A 14,366-nucleotide genomic window follows, 5' to 3' on the forward strand; every position below is an offset into this window, starting at 1 on the left:
CTTTGCAACATTCCTGAAAAGAGATAATTGCACCTTGAACTAGGGTAGTGGCAACCATCATGGGAGGAAGGAGTTGCATTTGAGATTCATTTGGGAGATAGACCTGGCACGGCTTGGTAGGATTTGGGTGGTGGAGTGGAGGATCAAGGACAGTTGTCAGATTGCTATCATTAGCTGGCAGGTGTTTCCATTTACATCAATGAGGCGACTGAAGGGGGTCAATTTTGAAGGAGAAGATCTTGTCGTGGTTAAGGGGCTTGTGGTGTCCAAATGAAGATGCCCAGAAGGCAATTGAATATGGATTGAAAGCTCCAAGGGGATGAAATCAGGCAGCTTGGCAGCATGTAGATGGTGCATGGAAGTGAAGATGTCCTAAGGAGAGAGTGAAAAGTGAAAATAGAAGGATTAAGACCATGCCTCATTTAAAACTTTAGAAGAGGCAAAATGGATGGAGAACCTGGAAAGCTTTATGGCTTTATTGCTGTTATTATTGTTAGTCATATACTTTAGTTTGGAGTGAATGTGACATAATTTGAAAGCAAAAGGCTACTTTAGTTTGTTCGCTCACTCTTTTTCAAGCTTATTAACTTCTACATTTTTCAGTCATTGATACTCTCTTGCTCTTGCTCTGCTATCCTTTTAAGGTCTACTTTTAATAGTTTCTGGTGGGCGTGATGTTGTGTTAGGCATTCTTAGGGGTTGAAGAAAATGAAGCCACTACCCAGAAACTATGTTGAAAGGGCAAATAAGTAATGACTTAATGTATAGCAAGGTTTTGTTTTAAGAAACCTTTAAAATTTTGGTAGCTGAAACAGTGTTTATGGGTGCCTGGCTCAGTTGGTTGAGAATCTGACTCTTGACTTAAGCTCAGGTAATGATCTCATGGTCACGAGGTCAGGCTTTGTGTTGGGATCTGTGCTGGGTGTGGAGCCTGGTTAAGATTCTCTCTATCCCTCGCCCTCCACCCCTCTCCAACTTGCATGCTAGCAGTCCCGTGCACGTGCGCTTTCTCTCTCAAAAAATGAATTAAAATAACAAGTGTTTATTTTTTTCTCACACCTACATTTTTTTTTAAATTTAGGGGCTCCTGAGTGGCTCAGTCCATTAAGCCTCCGACTTTGGCTCAGGTCATGATCTCACAGTTTATGAGTTGGAGCCTCGCATGGGGCTCTGTGCTGTCAGCAAGGAGCCTGGAGCCCACTTCCAGTTCTGTGTCTCTCCCTCTCTCTGCCCCTCCCCTGTTCACACTCTGTCTCTGTCTGTCTGTGTCTCTGTCTGTCTCTGTTTCTGTCTCTGTCTCTCTCTCTCAAAAATAAACAAACATTAAAAAAAATTAAAAATGCAAATCCAAGTTGGTTAGCATACAGTGTAGTCTTGGTTTCAGGAATAGAACACAGTGATTCATCAGTTAGATGCAACACCCAGTGCTCATCCCAACAAGTGCCCTCCTTAATGCCCATCACTCACTTAGCCCATCCCCTCACCCAACACCCCTCCAGCAATCCTCAGTTTGTTCTCTGTATTTAATAGTTTCTTATGGTTTGCCTCCCTCTCTGTTTTTATGTTATTTTTCCTTCCCTTCCCCTATGTTCATTTGTTGTGTTTCTTAAATTCTACATGAGTGAAATCGTATGAGATTTGTCTTTCTCTGAGTGGCTTATTTTGCTTAGCATAGTACACTCTAGTTCTATCCATGTTGTTGCAAATGGCAAGATTTCATTCTTTTTGATTGCCGAGTAGTATTCCATCGTGTATACATACCACATCTTCTTTACCCATTTGTTAGTAGACATTTGGGCTCTTTCCATAACTTGACTATTGTTGATAATGCTTTTTAAACATTGGGGTGCATGTGCCCCTTCAAGTCAGCATTTTTGTACCCTTTGGATAAATACCTAGTAGTGCAATTGCTGGGTTATAGGGTAGCTCTATTTTTAATTTTTTGAGGAACCTCCAGACTGTTCCCCAGAGTGGCTGCACCAATTTGCATTCCCACCAACAATGAAAAAGTGTTCCCCCTTTCTCTGCATCCTTGCCAACATCTGTTGTTTCCTGAGTTAAAAACAACAGTGTTAAAATGGGAAGAGTATTGTGGCCTGGTATAGCTGGAGAAGGTTTTATGAATTAGGGATGTAGAAGGTGGTGGAGAGATTTAAAGTCTTGTGAAACCAGGAACTTCTTCTTTTTTTTAAATGTTTATTTATTTTTGAGAGAGAGGGAGACAGAGAGAGAGAGAGAGAGACAGAGTGTGAGCAGGGGAGGGGCAGAGAGAGAGGGAGACACAGAATCCGAAGCAGGATCCAGACTCTGAGCTGTCAGCACAGAGCCTGGCGTGGGGCTCGAACTCACTAACTCACCTGAGCTCAAGATCTTGACCTGAGCCAAAGTTGGGCGCTTAACCAACTGAGGCACCCCAGAAACTTCTTGATACCAAATTTGTTTCAGTAATTCTCTAGTATTGAAGTTGAATTAGGCACAGAATGTCCTGATGGGTCTTGAATAACCTTAAGTAATGTTCTAATACTTTAACAAGTTTCACCTGTTGACTCCTGATTGAAAAACAAGTTATTACATGTTAGATGGAAAGAAAAGTTAGGAAGAAAAATTCAATTTGGAAAGAAAACTGAAATTAAGAACAGATCGACTTAATTCTTGATAATGCTCATGTACATGGTAGAATGATTCTACAGCACTGAGGACCTCCACTTTTGAGAAAGTGTCATAGACTCTGGGTCTAAAGTTCTCTCTTGTCTAGTAAAAGAGCGGGATGCAGGATTGAAAGCGAGAGATGGCTAATGTCCAGGAAAAGACAAGAGCCCAGAATAAGGGTCCTTGCCCTGTATTTATTCGGCTCATAAGGCTTACAAAAGTGATGGATGTATACAAAGAGACAAAGAAACTGGTAACATTAACTTGGGGCGTGAGGGAAAAGGGGATTTTTGAAGATTTATGGTGTTTGGGGTTTGGGTCAATATAAAACAAAATCTGGGCGCTGGGCAGTCGGGAGTAAGGTTGGTTACAGGGGACATTAGGCAGCACCTCTGTTTATCTTTGCCAGCCTAGGGGATGAGACAGATAGGGGAAATAACCTCAGGGTTAATAAGGCATCTTTTCTTTTGTTAACCATCTCCGCTCTGGGCTGCTTTGCCTGCAGCACAGGGGTCCAAAGTCCAGTTCGCCAATTTACCTAACCTGGCCCTATCCTCCTGTGAAAGCAGCTTTTCTGCATAGTACTTCGACCCTGAATATCTAATCTTGTTTATTTCATACACCTATGTATTGGGCACCTTTGTGCCATTTCTATTTCAGGCCTTTGCCTCTCCCTCTCTATTTTGGGGGCTCTGCACCCCCTCTCTACTTTGGGGTGCCTTTGAACCCCCTATTCTTGGGGTGCCAATCTGGTTTACCCAAACTCGGGTGTGAGCATTTCATGACTTCGTATTTCTTTATGCCTTGTCAACCCATTGGTGTAAACCCGGGGGATCCCTAAGCTTATCCCCCACAAGAAAGCATGTGGAGGTAGAATACACAGGAAGGATGTTGTACCTATTGAAAAGCCCACTATGTTAATGCTGCATAGAGCTTCCTACTAGCAGGATCCTCTGCAGTCTTGAATTTCATTTTACAAAAGGGAATGTTTGGATCCAAAAAGCAACTGTTTATTGAGGGTCTTAGCATTGAACTCATTTTATCAGGATTGATTTTACTGTTTCCACAATATCCACTGTGAAAGTGAAGGATCATGATTCCATGTGAAACAAGCAAGGTTTTCTACCCAGACTTGGTTTACCCCAAAGCTGCAGACATTTCTATTCCTATTTATTATCTTACCACCCCCCAAAATGCTCACTTGTGGTCTGTCACAGGGATTTCTCTTCTTTCCTTTGTCTGGGTTAGAGTAAGGGGCTGGCATCTAGTCATTTTACATTCAGCAATATGTGCCATCTGTGGAGTGGATATTGTGTGAAAAACCCTATGCTTGGAAAGCGTGTGGTGAGTTAGGTTGCCCGGTTCCTTCCCTGCAGGAGCTCACACTCTTCTTGGGAGGCAGACATACGCACAGATGATTTCAAATCTGTGGAGAGTCCAATGGTAACAGATGCCAGGGTGCTGGGAGAGGACAGAGAAGGGGCTATTACTGCAGTTGGGAGGAGTGAGTAAGGTGACTGTGAAAAGGGACATAATTATGCCATGACATTGGGCGGGAACCATAACTCATGCTCGTAAACCAGAGTGCATGGTCACCGTAAGAATGAGAGTCAGGAAAGTTATCTCCGAGTTGATGGATTTTAGCAGTAGATAGAGCTGGTTTGAAGTCAATTCTGTTCTATCCCTTGCTAACTGTAGGACCATAAACATGTTATTTAAAATTTTTAAGCCTCAAGTTTCCTGGTATTTCCAACTGGAAATTCCAGATGGTGGAAGTAGCACCAACCATGCATGTTTGCCATGACAATTTCATGAGATAATGTACTAAAGCTCTTAACAATAATTAGCTTGTAAAATTCCTTCTCAAAAAATAAAAAAAGCGATAATTTTTATAATAGTACTATAAGAGATTACACATTTTCCCCCAATCCATTTGCTATTACAGTTTCCTCTTCACTGAAACAAATAATGAACAGTTAGTCAATTAAAAGTTATTCATTTAAGGGACACCTGGGTGGCTCAGTCAGTTAAGCATCTGACTCTTGATCTCGGTTCAGGTCATGATCTCACAGTTTGTGGGATTGAGCCCCATATCAGGTTCCCTGCTTGGGATTCTTTCTCTCCCCCTCTCTCTGCCCCTTCCCTGCTCATTCTCTCTCCCTCTCTCTCTCAAAGTAAATAAACTTAAAAAAAAAGTTACACACTTAAAATAGTTTAATGTACTATGCTGATAAGGTGTAGAAAAATTTTAAAACACAAAAGAATATAAGCAATAAAATAAAAATGAACTCCAATTCACTATACAGAGACAACCATTGTTAATAGTCCCTTGATATATTTCTTTTTCGTTTTCTGTGCATGTGTGTTTACTAAGGAGTGCTAAATATATTTAAACATGAAAGGATTATGAAATATCTATGGGTACATACAGTTTAGTTTTAATATTTTATGTTTAACATTGTATTTATGAGCAGTTCCCCATGTCATGGTTTTTTAAAATACATTTTGAAATGTTTGTAAGCATGTGTGGCATATTTATTTTTATATTGAAATTGAAATCTATTGAAATTTTGTATTTTAAATTGAAATTAGAAATGAATGAATGAATGAATGAATAATAAGTAAATAAATAAATAAATAAATAAAGTGATGAATTAGTCCTAGGTGTAAATAGCCATTTGTACTATAAGTGTTTATGAGGACAAATTTCCAGAAATAGAATTGTTAGGTTATAGGGTAGGTCCTTTTTTTAACGCTCTGGTTAGGCATTGTCACATAATCCCTCAGCACCCAAATAACCATGTGGACTTCTATAGAAGTGTCTGTGGACTCCCCTCTCCAGCATTGGGTATTATGATGAAAGCCTTTGCAGCTGAATATTTGTTGAGGCAGAACATTTTTCTCAGATACTAATTGGACAGTAGTCTATATTCCTTTGTGGAAAACATGGTTTACTTTTTTTTATTTGCTTATAGAAATTCAGGGAATTGGTATTTGGTAAATGTGGTAGCACAGTGCTGGGCTCTGATGTCCTATTTCAAAATCCAGAAATATCAGAGAAGGAAATGTGTTCAGTTTTTACTCACTCCCTTGGATAATGATTTCATCAATTAAATTTTAATTTATGAAGACAGTCTTAACTCCATTTTTTTCCCTTAGGTAATTCAAGCCTTACAGTTGGTAGATAAGACTTTTGGAATGTTGATGGAAGGCCTAAAACAGCGGAACTTAGACAATTGTGTCAATATAATCCTTTTGGCCGACCATGGTACGCTTTTTTTAAAAATTATATTTTATCATTGATGATATCTTCTCACTTCAAAGAGCATGCAAAAAGCATAGTGATATTTTAAAGTCTATACTTCTAGACCTAAAGGTTCTCGAACAAGCAAAGAATGCGTTTTGTGGTAGGCTGTGATGAATACGATACTAAAACTAAAATTTCTACTTTAATTATTTTAACATTCATTATGAAAATCCATCCTTATACTTACTTTTTTGTGAAAATGGAGGTCATAGTACTTAACAGAGATATGGTTGGGTTGTTAGTCAACCAAATATTTTTTGAGTGCCTACTCAATGTCAAGTACTTTCCTAGATACGGTGTGTTTGGAGGTATGTAAAGCAGACATAGGCCTTTTCTAGATGGGGTGATACTTTCTACATTAGTCAAGCTAAGCTCCAAAGGCTTTAAAGGAACCAGTCAAGGAAGAGAGGAGGAAAAGGACCATGTCTACAGAACTCTTGTTTTTATTTTAGGACATCAAGATAATGAGAAACAGAGTAATTTATTTAAAAATTTCTGAAATGTTTTCTTAACACATTGACCTATTGTTTTAAAATTAAAGGGGACCATTTTAATGTGCATTTTGATAAAAGATATTATAAAACATGAAATAAATTTATAAATAAATATGAAAATAAAAATTTAAGGGCAGTCTGAAGAATCTACAAATAGAAGAGGTTTTAACTACCAAATCTTTTTTTTAAGCACATGCTACTTATATAAAGTTAAATAATACATCTAAGATCTAATGAGCTTTCTACAGAGGATTTTCTTCTTTGAAATTAATTGATTTATGTTGAGCAAATGATCTGTTTATAATTCTTGCTTATTCTTCTCTGATCAATGCGACCCTTCTCCTCCACTGCCAGGATTTTTAAGATCTGCCATTTAGGGTGAAATAATAGGTTAAATTAATATAGATTCTCAGTGAAACTTAGTTTGAGATCTGCCACATAAAATATCTCTGATTTGACATCATGAAAGACAACTAATTGTTACCATCTATATGCATTCAGTGGATTTTTTTTTTTTAATTCAGGAATGGATAAGACTTACTGTGACAAGATGGAATATATGACTAATTATTTTCATCGAATAAACTTCTACATGTATGAAGGGCCTGCCCCTCGTATCAGGTCTCGTAATATACCTCAGGACTTTTACACTTGTAAGTATGAAGACACCCATGTGAAAAACGGGGTAAAATTGAAAGTGTGTAACCATAACTTCCTGATTCTGAGGATATAGGGATTGCCAGGCCCCCTCTTCTCTCTTCTTGGGAAGACCACACAGAAGCAAATAAGAAATCCCTGTCCTTGTTTAAATATCATCAGCCTATAAAGTCTATGGTAATATCAAATATCATTAGGTAAAAGTATACTCTACTTAACTATATTAATACCAATAAAATATTAATTAATACAATCAAATGTTACTATTAATAAAATATTGATATTTCCATGTAATTATTAGGTTATAATTAAAACATCAATTAAACATTAATATTACAAAAATATTAATATATTCTACTTAATCGTTAGGTTAAAACATGTTCTACTTATACGTTAAATTCTAAAATAATTCTTTGCTGAAAATAATTTCCTATTTAGGGACACCTGGGTGGCTCAGTCTGTTATGTGTCTGACTCTTGATCTTGGCTCAGGTCATGATCTCAGTTTGTGAGATGGAGCCTGGAGCTTGGGACTTTTCTCTCTCCTCTCTCTGCCTCTCCCTGGCTCATGCTCCCTTTCTCTCTCTCTCTCTCTCTCTCTCTCTCCCTCTCTCTCTCTCAAAACAAATAAATAAATTTTAAAAGAATTTCTTATTAATTTTACCAGGTCATTGTCATTAATAAATGTATGTGTGAAATTCATCTGATATGTTCACATTTGTAATGTGGTTTATTTATTTATTTATTTCTTTTGAAACAGTTAATTCTGAAGAAATTGTTAGGAACCTCAGTGTAAGTATACGGTGTCCTAATACATATATCTAAGTTAATATAATGTCCTTAAAATCTGGATTTGAGGAAATTTATGTTCCATATTTCTGAGTCCAATCCACTTGAAATTTATTTCTTAAACCCTCCATTGATAGTATTTTACCTGCAGATCAGCTGCTTTTGTCTTAGGTGTTTTCATTTACAGTCGCTACCACTAGAGATTAGTTTGTGACAACAGTGGCCCTGACTCCTGGCTTTTACTGAGTGGGTTGCTGTCCCATTCAAAAGGGCCATGCCAGTCACATGTGTTGTGTGACTTAACATAAGAAAATAGTGAATCATGAACTCTTACACATCTTTTCATAGAGGTCAGAAAAATCATCTCTTTACCCTCTAGGTCTAATTCCAACTTCTTTTGACTGGTTCCCACATTCCAGGTTGTGAGTAAACTTAGTGGGGCAAATTCGAGATACAGATCTTAAAGCAAACTGGGCTTTTCAAAGTAGAATTCCCTACTCCTAGAGAGACGTGAAATGTTCTTGCATGTAGTTTTAATACTTCTGTATTTAAGGTATATTCACAAGCATATTATCTATTATATGGAATTCATGAGTTTATCATTGCTTGGGGTGGAGCTAGGTTTATTTAAGTATATAGGTCGTGTGCAATTATAAACTGTTAGGATGAACTGGGAATGATTGAAGATAAGAAAACACCGCATGAAGAATGTTACTGTCACCTAGGACCCACTGCAAGTCTGATGCAGAAATGACCATTAGAGCAGCAATTCTTTAGAGTGTTAATCACTTCTTTTTTCTCTTATACTTTGATATTTTGGTCTTGAGTAAACATGGTGGACAATGTCTCCCTCTGCTGGCGAAGGGCATACAGGCAGTGTGTTCATGCTGATTGGATGGGTACTTCAGAATTTTCAACAGATGGACTCTCTAAAACCACATATTGTTGTCCTTTTCCCCATCACTTCACAAGCCATATAGCAGAAGCCCTGTTGCTGAGGAAGGGAAGATCTCTAATAATCCTGTAGTGGAGGAGGATTGGATACCACGGGCTTTGGAAACCATTAATGGTATCACAAATAAAGACTGGGCCTAGAGCTATAGAACCCCGAAGAAATGGACCATCATTTCCTGAATAGTCCATTATTCCCAGGAAATTTTCCGTATGGGGGTACAGTATTCCCCATAGGCCTGTTTTGAGCTTATATTGGACAAACGTAATCAAACATGAACGGATGACTCTTTAAGTTCAACAACATTCTGGTTGCATGACAGACAATGGCATCCTTGTTCTTAGATAAAATGAGCACAGTCTTCCCAACTCTAAGGTCTTCATCCTAAATTCTCAAATGCAAAGTATAACCCCGTCCTGCTTCGGAAATTGGCAGTGTGACTCCACTTTCCTCTGGATTTACTCTAGCTACACACCAGCTAGGAAAGTGTGACTTGTCAGATGATCTGTGGTCCTCAAGGGCACATTCTAGTTCTTTGTATCTTTGACGAAGCTTCATAACCAACTGCTGCCATCATGTACTTGCCTGGATGTTACAAAAATATTGACTTCAACAGGAAGTAATGATAAATTAAAAAGAAAAAGAAGCCCGGTAGAGATACCAAAATAAGCAAAGAAAAACTGGCCGAAATATCTGTGCAATAAATAATTTCTCTTCCCCTTTTCATTCTGTTACTCTCCTTGCTCTGTTGTCCATACTTCCTTTTAAATTTTTTTTCAATTTCATAGTATCTTTCTTCTTATATAAATTGAGCCCCAAACAGCAGTGACACAGACTTAAAATATTTGTGTGATTATCAAGGCTTAAAATAAATAAGAAAATGAGAAAGTAGAAAAAAATTATTTTCCCATATGCTTACCTGTATTTTTTTCCTCTTGTTTCTCAAAAAAAGTTCACGAGGGAGAAAACATTCCTTTGTAGTTCTGTTTCTCATTTCCTCACTTCTTTTTTTAGATGACTGAGTTGCATCTTTACACAGTTTTAAAATATGCCATCTAGTTACAGCAGTAATTATGAAAGACACAAAATTTCACTCCAGTTTGTGAGAAATCCATGAATTGTTCACAAATAAGGAGCCTGTTCTAGGTTTTGACTTGGCTTGAGAATTAAGCAAATGTAGGTTATTTCAAGGGGAAATTGAATCGACTGTAAAAGGATTTTGGTGCAATTAAATTGGTTTTTAAAATTTTTACTGATATCTACTAATGTGTTATATAATATACATACATAATTTAAATTCAAAAATTGTAATTGCCACTTGAAATCCAGACATATCTATTGTCTGTCAAAAAAGGAGGGGAGGGTTATGGTGGCTAAAGATATAAAAACCTAGAACATCAGACACCAAATCATAATTTAAATCATATATTTTAATTGCAATTTAAGTATTGTTGCAACAATAAAAGCAACCTAATTGGGGAATTTGGCCACACTGAGAATAGGGTTAATAGCCTTATTTTATTAGCCATGTTTAAATCTTCTTACTTTTTAAAGAGCGCTTAATTGTCTTAGCAAATGAAATTGTTAAATTAGCCTGCATATTTTATAACTTACACAAACAAATAATCTACCTATTATTTAGTGCCGAAAACCTGATCAGCATTTCAAACCCTATTTGACTCCTGATTTGCCAAAACGACTACACTTTGCCAAAAATGTCAGAATTGACAAAGTTCATCTTTTGGTGGACCGACAGTGGCTGGCTGTGAGGTTTGTGCATCTATTTACTTGTTTCATAATACTTTTAACCACCGTCTTTCATTATAAATTGCCTTCATTTTACCGGTCTATTATGATCATGCAACTTTTCCTGAGCATTGGTATGTCCTTGACTTTTTTCAATATGTATTTTTTTAAGTTTATTTCTCTTGAGAGAGAGAGTGAGCGTTCGGTGCACTTGAGCAGGGGAGGGGCAGAGAGAAAGGGAGAGAGAGAATCCCAAGCAGGCTCCACACTGCCAGCGCAGAGCCCAACCTGGGGCTTGCTTGATCTCACGAACAGCGAGACCATGCCCTCAGCTGAAATCAAGACTCAGATGCTCAACCAACTGAGACATCCAGGTGCCTCAATCCTTGACTTTCTATATGCTACCTAGCATTTCTGCATTTGAAATATTAGGAGCCAATCTTAGCATCGTAATCCTCACAATATAGATGCACAGAAGGAAGAGGGTTAGCACTGTTTATTGGCCATTCCAGAAACCACATGTACCAGCACATCCTTAACCCCCAGTTAGATCTTTTTTCAGGTAGTTGACAGGATGTAAAGATGACATCAGTTGTCTTCCAGGTTGGCAGTAAGTAATTGATTAGACAGGTCATTGAAATCTTTGTCATCTTTGTGGTTTTTAGGAAAGAGCACATTTGTGGCTAAGCTAACCAATTAGGTGAACATTTTTTTTCCTAGTTCTAATTCATGTTGATTGTTGAGCATCTGCAAGTTACAGTGGCATTTAGGGAAGATAAAAACCATTTTGGATCGCTTCATCCCAAGATAACCAATGAATTCGTTGGTTTCACAAAATTTTATTGATGCTTGTTATTGTGTATGCCAGGCTTTGTTCCAGGCATTTGGGATACAGACAGGATTCCTGCCTTCCTTGTCAAATGAAGAAGACTGATAATAAGCCAGAAAACCAAAAAATATACACTTTCTGATAGTTTAGCTAATATTTCCTTTGTGTGTGTGTGTGTATTTTATTCCAGTGTTTTGTTTTGTTTTTTTTTTTTCCCTGTGCGTAAGTGGTTTTAAATGGAATCAGGATCACATTGTTTTCTGGCCTTATTTGCATGATACGTCATGTCTGGGGATACAGAGGACAATGGGATTACAGATACTGGAAGATATATTTAATAAAGAGGAGACAAAAAAGATGAGGGAGTTGGGAGAGCCTGTTCTGTGAGGTAACCAGGAAACCCAAGCAATACACCGCGAGGCCAGAGAGTGTGCATGTTCACATCTGGCCACTAGATGGCACTGGCCTCTCTTCTTGGGATAAGAAGTTTCATAACCCTTTGTCAAGGTCCTTGGCTATATGCTGTGTGGCTCAACATAGCATTCTCCAGGAGATTTTAAAAGACTAAGCTTTACTTATGTTAAGTATATCGGGTTTTAAATAATGTATGTGGGTAATACGTAAGCAAATATAGTCCCAAATGTGGGTAAATTCTCCAAATACTTACTGTTGAGAGTATGAGATCGAAGAAGTTAGGAGGCCACTGGTACAAAGCAAGAAAGTGCCCATCCATCCTATAACATGCCCTGCGGGTTATAGAAGGAGAGTCCAGCCGCCAGGGTACCTCTGGGTATTACATAACACCCAGTCTCAAATTATAAGCTTTTTATATTTAATAGCTAGCAGTGAGATGTAAAAAGAGCAGCAGGCTGAGTTCCAGACCCGCCTTCACGCCTAGCGTGGGGGAAATGTAAACAAATTAATGTCTTGGGGCTTCGTTTTCATCATCTGTAACACACGATTAGCGTGGTTTTGTTATTCTCTTGATGTTAAAGGAAACTGACTTACCTCAAAAGAAATGTTGATTATAGCCCTAACCAGAGCAACCAAGTTCTCATCTGGTTAAGTCACTCTACCTCCAATTCTTAACACATGAGCGTCAGGCTACCTAGTTTCTATGGCAAAGTATGTTGTCTTTAGTTATAGTGTGAAATGTTTGATAACTAGATTGTATTCCCTTCCCAGAGTTATAGCAAACTTGGTCATTTAGTACAACCTATCATCATCATCATCACTATCCTCATTTTGCCTAAAACGTGTTGGATTTCACTAATTTGGGGAAACCCAATTATTTGAAACTACAGCTGAAGTATTGCCCCCTTAGAGAACATGAATAATAGCTTTTTATTTTATGATCGGAAAGTGACAAATACTTTCCAGGCACGTTTCTACGAAATGGGGATAGACCCAGTCCTCACCCTAAGGATCTTTGCCCAGGCAGGGAGGAAGACAACAATTATAATCAGGTATAACAATGGCCACACTAGGATCAAGTGCAAGGTACAAGGAAACAATAAGAGTGATTACACAGACTAGATGTGGATGTCACAGAACATCCAGAGGATGCTTCCTGGTAGGTGTGATTCCTGCTCTGGGCTTTGAAAATTAAGGATGAGATCGGCTAAATGCCATCACATACAACAGGTCTGCCCCAGGCTGTTGGGCAGTCTGTGCGTTGTACAGAGGCACTCAGCCAAGAAGATGAGAGGCAGTGGAAAAGTAACCCTTGCTCAGCTCACTGAGCCCTGATGGGGGGCCTGTCTGCAGGAGGCCATGGACCACTTTTCTTTTGCTGGAAGGCATCCATATTCTTGCCAAGCCTTGAGTACTGCCAGCCTGTGTCTTCTCAGGGGTGCTTCTTTCTCGAAATATTCTGTCCAGAGCAATGGGGCACCTTTTTAAAGCCAGCAGCTGCTCTGGGGGCAAGGGAGGGTCTGCAGGCAGACGGGCTAGATGCCCTCGATTGCACTGGTTCTGTGTTGCCAGAGCACCAGGTAAATGAAGCCACTCTCCGCCTGACAGACCTTACCTGTCATGACTGAAAAGTGTGACTTTGCCTGGGAGGAAAATAGACCATTGGTAGGTACAAGGTGGCTGCAGGTGAATATGTGGTTGTGTGGATTTGCATTTCTGAGAGCTCACAGTATTCAATGTGATTAGGTGTGTGTGTGCATGTGCGTGTGTGCGTGTGTGCATGTGTGTGTGTGTGTGTGTGTGTGTGTGTGTGTGTGTGTGTGTGTTTTATGTGGGAAGATTCTAAAGTTCAGAGTCAGGATAACCAATTAGGAACTTCATGCAGGTCAGAAGTAATAAGGGTCTAGCTTAGAATGGTGGCAGAGTAGGAAAGCAAGGGAAGATGTGAAAGGTACTACACAGGCAGATAGTTGGCAACTGCCCGGAGGGGCGGGGGGCGGTCAGGAAAGAAGTCTTACTCGTCTCCCATCTGTGTCATTACCCGACTGTGGCAGAGACACTGGCCTTGATTTTGACTTTATGAATTAGACATGGAGAAGATAAAAGAGAGTTTGTTCCAGAAGATTTCATATGGTACTTGGAAGTTGAGCTAAATCATGACAGATAAAATCAGCTCATCTTTTCCAAATGGCAGCTTCCATTTTTCCATATGGATTTCCAGAGCCAAATTAATGGCTGGAGAGCATGAACATGAGCAGTTAGAAGAGCAAATTTGTAACATTTTCACTTGAGAAGAGAAAATAGAGCTTTTTCAAACACTAATTTTTATCTTTACTTCTGAATAAAGCTTTGCAATATTGACTAAAGTTTTCTGATTGAGTTGGGTTAGGAGTTGAAAATATTATAAAAAGATATTTCTGAAAATAGAGAGATATATAACAGACCAAATTTCAGAGAATTTTACCAATGACTTGGTTCTAAAGACCTTTTTGTTCTTTCATTAATGAATACTCTAGCCTCCCACACAGAA

General features: G+C 38.6%; 1 protein-coding gene across 3 annotated transcripts in view; it reads left to right on the plus strand.

The window, feature by feature from the left end:
- Positions 1-14,366, plus strand: part of ENPP3 (ectonucleotide pyrophosphatase/phosphodiesterase 3) — an 80,330-nt gene that overhangs the window by 37,726 nt on the left and 28,238 nt on the right. For all 3 annotated transcript variants that reach the window (XM_047859054.1, XM_047859053.1, XM_047859055.1), the window contains 4 exons: positions 5,809-5,917; positions 6,975-7,103; positions 7,867-7,898; positions 10,490-10,617. In XM_047859054.1, coding sequence (XP_047715010.1) covers positions 5,809-5,917; positions 6,975-7,103; positions 7,867-7,898; positions 10,490-10,617 — 398 coding nt within the window. The remainder of the gene's footprint in view (positions 1-5,808; positions 5,918-6,974; positions 7,104-7,866; positions 7,899-10,489; positions 10,618-14,366) is intronic.

This window comes from Prionailurus viverrinus, chromosome B2, assembly GCF_022837055.1.
Source record: "Prionailurus viverrinus isolate Anna chromosome B2, UM_Priviv_1.0, whole genome shotgun sequence".
In the NCBI taxonomy this organism is placed as follows: Eukaryota; Metazoa; Chordata; class Mammalia; order Carnivora; family Felidae; genus Prionailurus; species Prionailurus viverrinus.